The sequence below is a fragment of the Manacus vitellinus genome, unplaced genomic scaffold (genome assembly GCF_001715985.3).
Source record: "Manacus vitellinus isolate BGI_N305 unplaced genomic scaffold, ASM171598v3 scaffold_29_pilon, whole genome shotgun sequence".
Lineage (NCBI taxonomy): Eukaryota > Metazoa > Chordata > Aves > Passeriformes > Pipridae > Manacus > Manacus vitellinus.
Genome location: NW_021940207.1, coordinates 3984129 through 3997412, shown reverse-complemented (window position 1 = coordinate 3997412; position 13284 = coordinate 3984129). Strand labels below are relative to the sequence as shown.

The window sequence follows — 13284 nt, the reverse complement described above, 5'->3', positions numbered from 1 at the left end:
CCTGATGGTGGGGAGGGGAGGGAAGCCACCCACACCCCACCCCGTTTTCTTGGTTGTCCCCCTGGTCCCTGTTCAGCAGAAACCAGGCATTCCTTGGCAGGGTGGAGAGGCAGCTGGCGTTGTGCCCTGGGCAGAGGGGATGTTCTCATGGGGCTGGGACCCTGCAGGGTGCGGGGACTGGAGAGGAGGGGGAGCAGGATGGAGCTTCCCCTGGGCGGGCAGTTTCGGCGCACTGTGTGGGATGAGGCTGTGGGGAAGGAAGACTTCACCCAACCACCCCTTCAAGGTGGTGTGAGTCGGCGCTGCAGGCTCTGGAGGGGTAGGAGATTGGGGCCCAGGGCAGGGGAGTGATTGGTGCCCTCCTCCTGGCTATGTGCATGGGGGTGGGAGAAGGGTTAAGACCACAGGGGATCCCCTATCCAAAGAAGGATAGGGGAGCAAGGAGTTCCCTGCTGTGTGCGGAGTGGGAGGAGGATGGATGAAAAGGAATTCTCTATAACTGGGAGAGTGGATGGATGGGGAGGCATGGTGGAAAGATTAACTGGGGAGGAAGTCCCTGTTTCTCCCCTTTGCCCCTGGGGTGAGGGAGCTGAGAGGGTCTCCCCTTTGCATGAGGTTGAACTGAAAGGGGTTCCCCTACACGAAGGTGCACCCTCCCTATGCTCGCTGAGCTGGCTGCAGGGAAGGCAGAGCCAGCCCTGGGCTCTTTTCCAGGAATGGGTTTTCTTGGGGAGGTGCCGGCAGGGAAGGGCTGTTCCCTGAACCGCTGGGGCAGACCCATTGCCTTCCTGGAAGGCAGCAGCAGTGACAGTCCCATGAGACCACCCCCAAAATGGGCTCTTTGCCTAATCCAAACCTTCCTCTATGGGTACAGCAAGCCCTGGTGTGCAGCCTCGAGCACTGCTAGAGAGCCCACACCTACAAGGTACTGGGCAGGAAAACTGGAGGGGGGGCATGGGATGGTGCTCTGTCCCCAGCTGAGCCTGAGGGAGCCTCGTGGGCGTTGAGGGGGGTGTGGATGGCAAAATCCATACTTGGCTGCAGCGGTTTTTCCTGCTTCCTGTCAGATTGCTGCTCCTTTTTGTCCCTTTTTCTTCTGATCTCTGGTCCAAGCATCCTCCCCTGTTGGGGTACAGAGCTGGTGCTGTGCAGAGACTGGGAAGGGCAGGGTTAAGGCGACTCAGCACACTGAGGGGAAGGAAAGCCCCTTTCCCCCTGCATGCCCACATCCTGCAGCCGGGAGCTGCTTGGGATGCACCTGCCTGACTCCCGGGGCTTTGGGCGTTTCAGCAGCACTGCGCTGGGAGGGATAATTTGGGGGTGGGGGCAGCTGTGCTGGGGGTTCCAGCTCTGGGAGAGAAGCCAGGTGTCTCCCGAGGCGGTGCTGCGGCTTCACTGTGGGTAAGGGAATTTGGTGACAGCAGCAGCTTCTCACGTGATGCTCACGGGTGCAGAGTTCGTCTCGCAGTTTGTAACTCTGTTGGTTTACAGATGGGTCACCTCCTCATGTCTGTGACGCAGAGATGGCTCCCTGGAGCCTGGGAGATTACAGCTGCCAATGTAGCCAAGGTTGGGATGCCACTGGCTGCCCCAAATGCATGCATCTGCTCATATGGATGCACGGGTGTGTGCTGGGCTCCTTGCAGAACGGCGTGAGTCCCTTGGCTTGCAACTGATGATAGTGAGTGGCTGGCAGTGAGCATGTACAGAAAGGTCAGAGTCTGCAGTGTTTGGGAAATGAGTCACTTTTTGTATGTGTGTAAAGTTTTAAGCTGGCCGAGCTCACGGCGGCTCTGAAGATTTGCGTTTGATGGCTGGAATGAGGCTGTAAGACACCCTTCTGGGGTTTGTGTGTAATACCTTGCCTTAAATCTCATCTCTTCATCCTGGTGTCTCTGGGGATGTTAGGGGAGCTTGAGCTCCAGATCTGCACATCTCCCACAAGGGAGAGGGGAGAAGACACTTGTCCTCACAGGGATGGATGGGCTTTCTGCAAGTGCTGGCAGTCTTAGAGTCTCCATCCAGTGTCTGGGGGTTGGTCCTCAAAGTAGTGTGATGAAGATCTTGGGGTTTGTTTGTTCACTTATTCATTTGGCTTCTACCTGCTGGGGTGACTGCCTGAGGACCTTTTTTCTGCATTGGTGGCAGATCAATTGTCTTTGGTTTTAAGTAAATTTGGGAGGAATAGTACGAGTTCTGGAAGGCAGTTAACTCCTAGGTTTCCTTGCTGTTCTGCCCCAGCTACATTGCCTGTGAAGCCAGTGGCTGGAGACACGGCTTGTGGTTTTAGGGGAAGGCTTTTGCAGCAGCAAGAGGAAGACATTTCTTCTGGGTCCTCATCTGTCTCCACCACTGGCTTCCTATGCAGTCCTGGCCAAGTCACTTTGATACTTGATACCTATATCCTCCCGAATCTGTTCAGCAATCCCATCTTAGGGCATTTGCACCAGCTGGGGCATGTGGGTATTTTGACAAGGGCAGAAGGTGTTTTGGAGGACTGTATTCAGGCTCTTTCCAGGCTTCTGAGCAGAGTGGCAGCAGATGTTTGTGTACATGTCATACCTGTTAACAGGGTGCTGGGAAAATGGCATGGGTCTTGAGTGTGGCACTGGACAGGAATTCAGTCTTGGCATGAGAAGAGTTATCTCTGAAAGAAGTGGTGAGAAAATTCTCGCTTGACTTCCCTTCCCCACCTGCCTTTAAGTTCCTGAGTCATGGAAATGAAAATCTCCTTGGCATACGCCCATGGTTTGGCCTAGAGGGTGTGGAAGAAGCTATGATTGGATTCTCAAAGCCTGTGGTTGTGATAAGAACGTACTGTACCGGAAGAAACAAATGTTAACAAACCTTCTACTCTCCAATAAGGTTATCTCTAGCTTTTATCCAACCGATACTCGAACAAAACAGCCGGTTTGTGTCCTGCCATGGCCAATTCATAATTACCAGCTAATGCGGCGTTTGTTTTCTTGTGCTTTATTTGTAGGTTTGAAAGAAACTTTTGGACTGTGAATTGAGGCATTGGGTATGTAAATTTAAATTTTGTGCTTTCCCTCCTAACCTCCCTCCCCCTTCCCTTTAAACATGTGGAATGAAATGTTTCATTAGAACCAGCTGGAATTTGTTTTCAGGAGAGCAGCTGCTCTGTAGAAAATACTGTACATTCATATGTTGCTGGGGTGGGAGGAGGAGTCAGGATTATGAGAGGAGGTTGATCATGGAGGAATTTCATGCTGAAGGTGCACGTTCCAGCCCAAACTTCAGGCAGGAAGATATGGGCCATCTTGGGCACTAGTTGGCAGAACACCTGAGATGGTGTTTGGAGAAGGCTTCAGGTTCCTCGACTAACCCAAGCCTTGCTCACTGGGAGAGACTGGGCTATGGTGTGGGTAGCAGCCCAGCAGGTTAGATGAGTTCTACTTCTCACCAGTTCATTGGGAAACTGTGGACAGGTCTTCTCCAGAGTGGCCACCACTTGGGAGTAGGAAGGTAGTTTCCTGTGGGTGAGGGCTGTTGCTCCACTATGGGCTGGATTTTTTCCAAATGTTGAAATCATTCAGCTTCAGTTGGGACCTTAAGGCTTGTTTTGAATTCTTTGGCTGAATTTACAGCCAGACATCAGACAGGTGAGGGGAATGGCTCCTGAGGAAAATCTGAGGGCTGGGAGCTGTGTTCAGACCTTCGTGGAGATGAACCTGAATGGGAGGAGTGGGCTGGGCCACCATGGGCGAGGCAGGGGGAAAAAGGAGACAGTGAGCTAATTCTCAGAAGGCTCTGTCCACCTTTGCTCACCAGCTTGCAGGGTGGGATGAGACATGCCAGGTCTTGCTGTCAGCCAGGGGACCTCACTAGAAAGACTGGCAGGAGTGTGGTGTGGTGCAGGGCTGATTGCTTTGGGACCAAGGAACTGGTGCTGCCCCTACAAGGGGCAGTTGGCCATCTAAGCCTGTCCCAGAGCAGCAGCTGTCTCTTCACTGGGTTTAGAGTACTTACCTGGCTGTTCCTCCGTTCTCATCTTCCTTCTGCTTCTGTTCCAGGCAGACTCAAGATGGCCTCGCCAGCAGACAGCTGCATCCAGTTCACCCGCCACGCGAGCGATGTCCTCCTCAATCTCAACCGCCTTAGAAGCCGGGATATCCTGACTGATGTTGTCATCATTGTGAACCGGGAGCAGTTCAGAGCCCACAAAACAGTCCTGATGGCCTGCAGGTGAGAGCAGGGTCCTTCCCTGTCTCTTTCCCTGCTCCCTCAGCCTTTGGCTGTCAGCAGCACTGCTGCAGTCCTAAGAGGGCTCATGGGGTTCACAGACAGGGAAGCAGAGACAGAGAAGCAGAACTGAAAGAGGATGCCCAGGAATTTGTACCTGTAGTAGGATTATAGCTGAGACCTTTCCCTTCCAGCACACTAGAGCTGAGACCTTTTCCCTCCAGCACACTGCCCTCACCTCTCTCCTTCTGTGCCCACATCTGCCCACATACAGCCTATGGAGACAAAGAGGAGTGCAGCAGATGTGAGGCACATCCCTGAGAGGGGAGGAGAGGGAGGGCTGAATTCTCACTGGGGTGAGAGAGTCCTCTGTGACTGAGGTGTCCCCTGCCACTGCTATTTTTAGAGCTATTACTCCCTGGCTCTCAGACTGCTGCCTGCTCCCACCTTTGTTGATTTTTTTTTTCAAAGCCTGATGGGGTCTGAAATCCCTTTGCAGCTCCTAGGATTGCTGGAATTGCTTCCTATTGAACACTAGTTAATATCCCACCATTTCCCAGCTGAATTATGGCAGATGCCTTCCAGGGTCTCTTGCTGACAAGGTATAAAGATTTGAAAAAACCAAGCTTTGACTATTGCAACATCTGAAAAATGTTTTGCCAACATTTCCCTTTTTTTTAATTTTTCTGTTTTAAGAGTGAGCATGGCTGCCCCAAGAGACTTGTGAAAGAAATGAGTCACAATGGGAAGGGGGTGGTGGTAAGAACAACAATGGAAAAAAAAAAAGAAAGGGGGAATTTCTAAATGGAGGTAGTGGGGAGTTGTTGAGCAGGTGAGATCTAAAAGCAGGCTGTTCCAGTTGGGAAAAGTGCAGTGCAGAAGACGCTTACTAAGCTGAGAAACCAAGCTTGATAATAAGGGGGAAGCTCAGGGAATTCTGTAATTGCCTCCTCCTCCCTTCCCATTCATGAACCCCTCTGTGCTCAGGGATTTCAGACAAATTCTTTCTTCCTCTGAATTGTCATAACACTTGTATTCTCTACTGTCTCCTCTCTGCAGTGGCCTCTTCTACAGCATCTTCACTGACCAGCTCAAGTGCAACTTGAATGTCATCAACCTGGACCCTGAAATTAACCCTGAGGGGTTTTGCATCCTCTTGGACTTCATGTATACATCCCGCCTGAACTTGAGGGAGAACAATATCATGGCTGTGATGGCCACGGCACTCTACCTGCAGATGGAACATGTGGTTGATACCTGCCGAAGGTTTGTGAAGTCTAGGTGAGTGCCATGGGTGAACTTTGGGGGTGTTTGGGTGAGCAGAGGAAGAACTCACAGTATCTGCAAATGTGCTCTTACGGGCTGAAAGTGACTGTGTCTCCCTCCCTTTTTTCCCTGATTCCAGTGAAGCAGAGATGGTGTCTGCTATGAAGACTCCAAGGGAAGAGTTTTTGGCTGGACGGATGCTGGGCCACCCAGAGGTGATGGCTTATCGGAGCAGAGATGTCTCAGAGAACGGCATGCCTCTCCAAAATGGATCCCTCTGCAATGGGAGGGCCTTTGCACCTGGCTTGATCAACAGTTTGTCTGGATCCCCCATTTCCTACCATGGATACAGCCCTCTCCCTCTAAATAGCTTCCTTGTGGATGATGAATTGCGGGAGATGAGGATGCCTCTTTCTGAACTCTCAAGGGCAGGTGCCTTCCCCAAGGAGAGGATCCTGCCATGTGACAGCTCCAGGACAATCCCCACCGAGTACGTAAGAACCATCACCGACATCTCTGCCAACATGTGCCACGCTACCATCTATGCTCCAAAAGAAGGTGCTGCTGAAGAAGCCAGGAGTGACATGCACTACAGCGTAGCCTCTGGCCCCAAACCTGTCATCCCTTCAGTCCGAAACAATCCCTATTTCCCTTGTGACAAAGTGGCCAAAGAGGAGGAGCGGACCTCTTCAGAGGATGAGATCAGCCAGCACTTTGAGCCCACCAACACCCCCCTGGACCGCAAGGGACTCATCAGCCCCCAGAGCCCACAGAAGTCAGACTGTCAGCCCAACTCACCAACTGAGTCCAGCAGCAGCAAGAATGCCCGTATCGCTCAGAACTCCAGCTCCCTTTTCACCAAGAGCCCCACAGACCCCAAAGCCTGCAACTGGAAGAAGTACAAGTTCATCGTCCTCAACTCTCTCAATCAGAGCACCAAGCAAGACAGTACTGACCAGAACGAAATGGGAACCCTCTCTCCTCGCACCTACGTGCCCATGTCCACCTGCCAGCAGTCCATGGAGCCAGAGCATCTCAATGTGCAATCCCCCACCAAGATAAGTGTGAATGGAGAAGACTCTACTATCCCTCAAGCGAGCAGACTCAACAATATTGTTAACAGGTGAGAATATTTTTACCCCCCCTCCTCTCCCCTGAGAAACAGGTATTCCTGAGTTGCTGAAGAGCGTTTGGAAGTTGTGAAATATCTGTAGCATTGGTATGGGAAGTCCAGTCCTGAGCAGATGGAAGCCTCTGCATTTGGTGGAGTGCTGCTAGTGACATTGGCTGGGTACCTACTGTCCCCACTGTATTGGGGACTGGCAATGGATATGGGAATATTGGGTTGTGAATCTCTGACTCTGGCAGCTCCAGATGATTTCTTTGGAGCCTGGATTTACCTACCCTGGTTTCCACCAGACTCCCTGTGCCTTGAGCTTTTGGTTGGCTGTAAGCGTTGGAGTGGCAAAAGTATCAAGGAACAAAATCATCTGGCCCTGAATGTTCCTAGAGAGCTTTGAGGTCATTTGGTGATGGGCACCTGAAGGATTGAGGCTCAAGGACCTGCTGTTGATCAGGGCTATGCTGGGCATCTCACCACAGAGGTGTCCCTATAAAACATGTCTGTCCCTTGTGTCTGGAGGGGTGCAAATAAGGGTCCTGTAGCTCAAGCACAGAAAGAGCCTTCTCAATGTTGCTGTCCTTCCGCAGGTCCCGGGATGGGTCCCCTCGGAGCAGTGAAGGGCAGTCCCCACTGTACATGCATTCGTCAAAGTGCAGCTCCTGTGGCTGCCAGTCCCCACAACATACTGAGATGTGCCTTCATACCCCTGGCTCAAACTTCGGAGAAGAGATGGGGGAAACCCAGTCTGAATACTCTGACTCCAGCTGTGGTGAGTCTTGCATCCCTGGTCATCTTCCTCAACCAGCAGTCAGGGGCTGTACAATCTAGGGGCCCATCGCCCAGTGCTCTGTGACCAAACAGGCAGGCAGACCTATCCTTATGCTGATGGATTCCACAGTGCTTTAAAGTCCCCTCTTAACTCTCTGACCAGCTGTGTGCATGCATGTGGGGGACACATGCACATTGGAATTACTTCCTTCCTCCCTTTCCCCAGCACCATCCAGATACTTTGTGCAGGGAGTTAGTCACCTGCTGCAAACCTGGCAGCTAAGGACAGGAAACAAGTGCACCCCACCCCACCAGAACCACAGGAGAACAAGCTTTACAGATGTAATGACTCTAATGGGGATTGGGCAAGATGGCATGTCTCACGCATCTGTCATGGTATCTTTATTATCGGGGAGCCCAGTGCACACATCTGGAGAAATGCAGATAATGAGGCTTGCAATCTTGTTGCAAAACCCCACAAGCCCAGAAACAGGTATCTCTGAACTCATCTACCTGAAGCTCAGTGAGGGGGAATGCAGGATTGCACAGAGGGAACCCCTCTGTGGTGACGCTCAAAGCTACACACAGTATTTAAGAGTTGGGCACCCTCCTACTGAGGGTACCTACCTTGTGATTTGGGTGATGATTTTCTTCCCATGCTCAAGGCAGACCTCTCTACATGTAAAGGTTTAAGACCTCTAAAGGTGCTGGAGTTGCTCCAGAGCTGAGCATCCTTTGGAGGATGCCTGATAACTTGGGTGCTTTCATGGACCTCTCTGAAAGATGTCCAGGTGACATGCTGGCTTCCTGGAAGCAGCTTGTGTGGCACTAAAGGAGAGAGAGAGCTCATGATGACTTTGCTTGTTCAAACCGTGCACGTTGTTGCTGTGTAAACAAGGTCAGGAGGTGACAGCACAGTGCAAGCACCACTGACTGTGAACATCTGCACTTGGCTGCTTATTCCAACACTTGCCCTGTCTGCCCCTTCCCTCCATCCGAAATCCATCCTGTGGCCCATCAGAGAGGTGACCCATGCATTGCCCTTCTCATTGCTCTCCTCTCTGCCCTCCCAGAGAATGGAGCCTTCTTCTGCAATGAGTGTGACTGCCGGTTCTCCGAGGAGGCCTCTCTCAAGAGACACTCTCTGCAAGTCCACAGTGACAAGCCCTACAAGTGTGACCGCTGCCAGGCCTCCTTTCGCTACAAGGGGAACCTCGCCAGCCACAAAACCGTCCACACAGGTACTGTGTTTGCCATGGGGACAACTGACTGAGGAGGCTGTGTGTTGATGGGTGTGCAGGCATTTATGGCTGGGTTTGTCCCAGCGTGCAGCATCCTCTGTGTCACAAGCATTCCTGATGGGAAGAGCGAGGTGCTTTTCTCAGCACTGCCAGGGAGCCCTTGGACATAGTGCCAGACCTGGGAATGGGGAGATACCTGCCCTGTGGTAGGGATGGAGCTCAAGCTTCTTTGCTGTAAAGCAGTGGGCACCACTGTTTCTAAAGGTGTCCCACAAAATGAATGACTGGGAGCAGATGTGTGGCCTCCAGGTAACTTCATGGTAAACTTAAGCAAAAAAAAATTTTAAAATAGTCAAAAGAACATTTAGGGAGAAGTCTCAGATTTATTTTTACATCCTAGAAATCCAGGTCATATCTAGCTTGGCATAAACTCTGCTGATGGGAAAATCTGTGAATGAATGGACTCTGTGAATCAGCACAATGAAAGCTGAGAAAGGAAGGGGATATTAAGGGTTTAGTCATTTGCTGACAAACCCAAGGCTTATTTTATTTCATGCTTTTATTAATGCTTTACTTGTCAGCAGCCAGTTCACTAGGTGGGGAAGGGAAATCTGGGCTGCTGCACTAAATTAGACCTAAATTCCTGCAGTCTCAGCTGAGCTCCAGGAGCACTGCACAGGTGGATGAGACAACACAAGTGCCAGGGCAGGGTTCGAGGGTGCTTACTGACAGCTGTAGGGAGATGTAGGTGCCAGCCACTATCCCATGGCCAGGAGCAATGATGCTGTTAATCCTTGCTGGCAGAGCTGCCTGACTTCGTCTTGCCCTGAAGGCTGCAGCTCCCAGTCCAAAAAAGAAAGGTCTCCTGAGCTCACCCTGCTCTGGAGACACCCCGAGCTGTCCTAACCCATGCTGCTTGTCCACAGCCATCTCCAAAAGGGACAGGAGTCAGGGCTCATGCTTCATGCCATGGAGTCCAGCACCTGAAGGGACTTAGCTCTGGGGAGCACTGTGGGTCCTGGGTGCTGAGCATACCTCTACTTAAGCCCTCACCCTTTCTTTTGGGCTCTGCAGGAGAAAAGCCGTACCGCTGCAACATCTGCGGGGCACAGTTCAACCGACCAGCCAACCTGAAAACCCACACACGCATCCACTCTGGAGAGAAACCCTACAAGTGTGAGACTTGCGGGGCCAGATTTGTCCAGGTGCGTGTGGCCTCTGGGATCTGCGGTTCTGGGGAGGTGGGATGTGGCTGGATCTTCTGCCCAAGACTGGTGATGCCTCATGGCAGGGAGTAGGCTGATAATGACCCAGCTCACTACCTTGGGCAGCTCTTCCCATGGTGTTGTGGGGTAAATGTGGAACTTAAGGTCCATGGGGGACAGTTTGGCTTAGTAGGAAGCCTGACTGTTGGTTGTAGCTACTCTGCTCCATTTGCTCTTAAGGACTGGAGATACCAGACCTCAGACACATGTGGCCCTGATTGCCAGCTAGAACTGTACAGACTAAAGAAAGACATTTGGGCAGAACTCCCGTTCCCATGGGGATGCCCTTGATCCCTGGTGCTGTCCTGACCCAGAGCTGCTCTCTCCAGGTGGCCCACCTCCGTGCTCACGTGCTCATCCACACCGGGGAGAAGCCATATCCCTGTGAGATCTGTGGCACACGCTTCCGGCACCTGCAGACCCTCAAAAGTCACCTTCGAATCCACACAGGAGAGAAACCGTATCATGTGAGTGGCCCTGCTTTTTTTGGGGGGAGGAGGAATCTCAGCTAGGACTAGGGGAGGATGCTGCCAAACCTGGGGTGCTGAGAAGGCAGGAGGGCATTCACATGGGCTGGTTGCAGCACCCCAATGCCCTTCGCCAGCCTCATGAGGCCCCAGGCCAAGGTCACATCCCTGCTCCTCATGCCCCATCTCCCTCTCCTGTATTAGCTGATGCCGATACAGTAGTTTGTCAGGAGTGGCTGTGTTGGAAACACTGACATGCAGCCCAGGCTGGGTGCATCTTACCTGCTCTTTTCTTCCACCCCATCTGGAAGAAGGTCACACTTCTTCAAATAACTTGGCTTAAATTACAGCTGCCTGCAGTGTGCAGGGATGGGGGAAAGGAGCAGACAGCCTGGCCTGAGCTCCCCTTTGCTGGTGATAACCTGCACCCAGTGAGCAGCCTGCCAGGCCTTGCTTGCAGCCCTGTGGGCTCCCAGTTATTTGCTGGGGCTTTCCTTGCTTTCACCATCTGCTGGAGAGGGAATCAAAGCAGTGATTGTCATCCAAACATCCCTCTGGAGCCATCCAGCTGGACAGGGGTCAAAAGCAGCTCCTGAAATAGCCCTGTAGTTGGTTTGATCATCTAGATATGGAGCTTGGCTCTATGTCCATGAAAGCCAGGCTCTGCTCTCAAGGGACTTTGGCCTTTGTTCACCCCATAAACCTATATATGCTGCTGAAAGCCTGGGATGGGGTGCCGTCAGGTGCTGCTCCTCCCACCACGTTCCCACTTTTCCCCTCGTCCACCTGTATAATGGGGTGCAGCATTCTGGGATCACTGGTGGGGGGACAGGCATTTGGCGTGGACCCCTTGCCCCAAAGGGAAGGCCGTGTCCCCTGCTGTCACGTTTCACACCCTCTACCTTTGCCTCTTTCCCCGCAGTGTGAGAAGTGCAACCTGCATTTCCGCCACAAAAGCCAGCTGCGGCTCCACCTCCGGCAGAAGCACGGGGCCATCACCAACACCAAGGTGCAGTACCGCATCTCGGCGAGCGAGGTGCCTCCGGAGCTCCCCAAGGCCTGCTGAAGGCACAGGATTTCCCAGGAGGAGGTCGTCTTGGGGGGCCAGAGGGGGAGGAGCTGTCCAAAGGATACTTGCAACACTTTAAAAGGAAAAAAAAAAAGAAAAAAAAAAAGAAAGGAAAAAAAATTTGTCACACGATGGAGTGCCTCTAAACCCATAGTACAGATAGGTGGAAAAACATTAGAAATTAAAAAAAAAAAATTACAAATACACGGGTTTTATTTTTCCCAGTTATGTGAAACAAAAGGAAAAAATAAAATTATTCAGATCTTACTGTATATAAAACATTAAAAAAATAAAAATAGTCATTTTAAATGTCTGTGCAGTGGAGTGTTGATAAACTCTGGAGTCTAACCTTCACAGCCTTTGCCGTTTGAAGATGAGGAATGTAATGTTGATTTATGGGAACAGATTTTTTTCTTTTGTATGCAAAATGTGTGTTCTTTTAAAGAGAAAGTATGCTATTAAAGAGAGGGCTTTAACTTTTTTAACCAAAGGTGAAGGAATCTATGGCAGAGTTGTAAATATATATAGATATAAATATATAAATATATATATAAAATAAATATATATAGACCTTTAAAAAAGCTATATGAAAAATATATAAAATGCATTAAAGGCTCAGTTGGACTCTGCAGGCAGAAGCCACTCTGAGAATCTTTATTATGATAGAGCACTTAAGGAGATATTTTAAAGTATTGCATCTGTACAAGTAAGAAAATATTTTGTCTAAATGCATCAGTGTATTTGTATTTTTTTGCAAGTGAAGGTTTACAATTTACAAAAAAGTGTGTATTAAACCAACAAAGCTGCAGAAGGAATTTAAAATAATAATAAAGTGTAATTTTTTTGTTCTAGTTCTCAGTCTGTATATATGTAAAATGTGGTTTCGCACGGTGCCTTTCTTTTCAATGGAAGTTTTCAATGTATGGACTATATTGAGCTCAGTTTCTTCAAGGTACAGCCTGATGTTGCAAAAGAAGATTTGGTGGAACTCTCTAGTGGAGGAATGTTTTATTTTTTTTGGTTTTGGATTTTTTTTTTTTGGTCTTATTTTACATGCTTGTGTTATAAACAATCTCGGGAGACAGGGTTTGGGCTGTGTCTAAACTGCATTAATGCGTTCTGTAAAATATAGCTGTACAAATAAAAAAATAAAATGAAGAAAAGTGATGTATGATGGAGTGAGAGGTCTGTTCTTGCCTGTCCTTCTCCCTGAGCAGCTTGAAGACTGGCTGGTGCCTGGGAAGGGACTGAGCATCCCAAGCCCTGGGGTGCGTTCTTGGCTTGGTGCAGTTTTGGCGCTGCGTTGAAGGCAGGAGATTGTTCCAGCATTGAGTGAAGATGGTCTCTGGTATGAGGTCTGAGCAAGATTCAAGCTTGCTGCTCTGCATCCTGATGGGGACTGTGCCACCTCCTTGGTACTTTCTGCATTGGCACCAAGTAGCCAGCAGAAACTGTGCAGAGCCTGGGAAAGACCTTTGCTGACCAGCCCAGGGCCAATTACAGATGGCTGAGTTGTTATTTATATTTCCTGGAAACCAATGCACTTGCCAGAATTGCTCAGGGATGATGACTGCCTGCTGCTCCTCTCTCTTTCCAGTGCCTGGGATTGTGGGGGGCTGCTGTTCTGCCTGCCTTGTGAGACAGTTCAGTGGAGCAGGGTCTGTAACTCCCCCCCCAGGAACTCACTGGATGATAGCATCTCTGGGCTTCCAGCCATTGTATGCTGGCTTTGGGCCAGACATGAGAAAGCCCAGCTTGAGGGAGTCCCTCGCTCGCCCTCAGTAGGAAAGGAGCTGCTTTGCTCCATTTGCATGCCTGTGCAGAGCTGGGTGAAGCCACAGAGTGACCAGGCCTTGTTCTCTGTGCAGGCAACCCAGAAGCC

At 50.6% G+C, this 13284-nt stretch overlaps 1 protein-coding gene across 3 annotated transcripts; it reads left to right on the top strand.

The window, feature by feature from the left end:
* Positions 1 to 1561: 1561 nt before the first annotated feature.
* BCL6 (BCL6 transcription repressor) lies at positions 1562 to 12573 on the top strand. 3 transcript variants are annotated; one of them, XM_018075002.2, is made up of 10 exons: positions 1562 to 1681; positions 2984 to 3022; positions 4035 to 4206; positions 5263 to 5484; positions 5609 to 6592; positions 7180 to 7361; positions 8434 to 8601; positions 9676 to 9806; positions 10196 to 10333; positions 11256 to 12573. In XM_018075002.2, the coding sequence occupies exons 3-10, from the start codon at positions 4046 to 4048 to the stop codon at positions 11397 to 11399; spliced, it is 2130 nt and encodes a 709-aa protein (XP_017930491.1). In that variant the 5' UTR covers positions 1562 to 1681; positions 2984 to 3022; positions 4035 to 4045; the 3' UTR covers positions 11400 to 12573. The 3 variants fall into 3 exon arrangements, with proteins under 3 accessions (XP_017930491.1, XP_017930493.1, XP_017930490.1); XM_018075004.3 differs by having other exon boundaries at positions 1623 to 1713; positions 4039 to 4206; XM_018075001.2 differs by having other exon boundaries at positions 1624 to 1713.
* Positions 12574 to 13284: the final 711 nt, after the last annotated feature.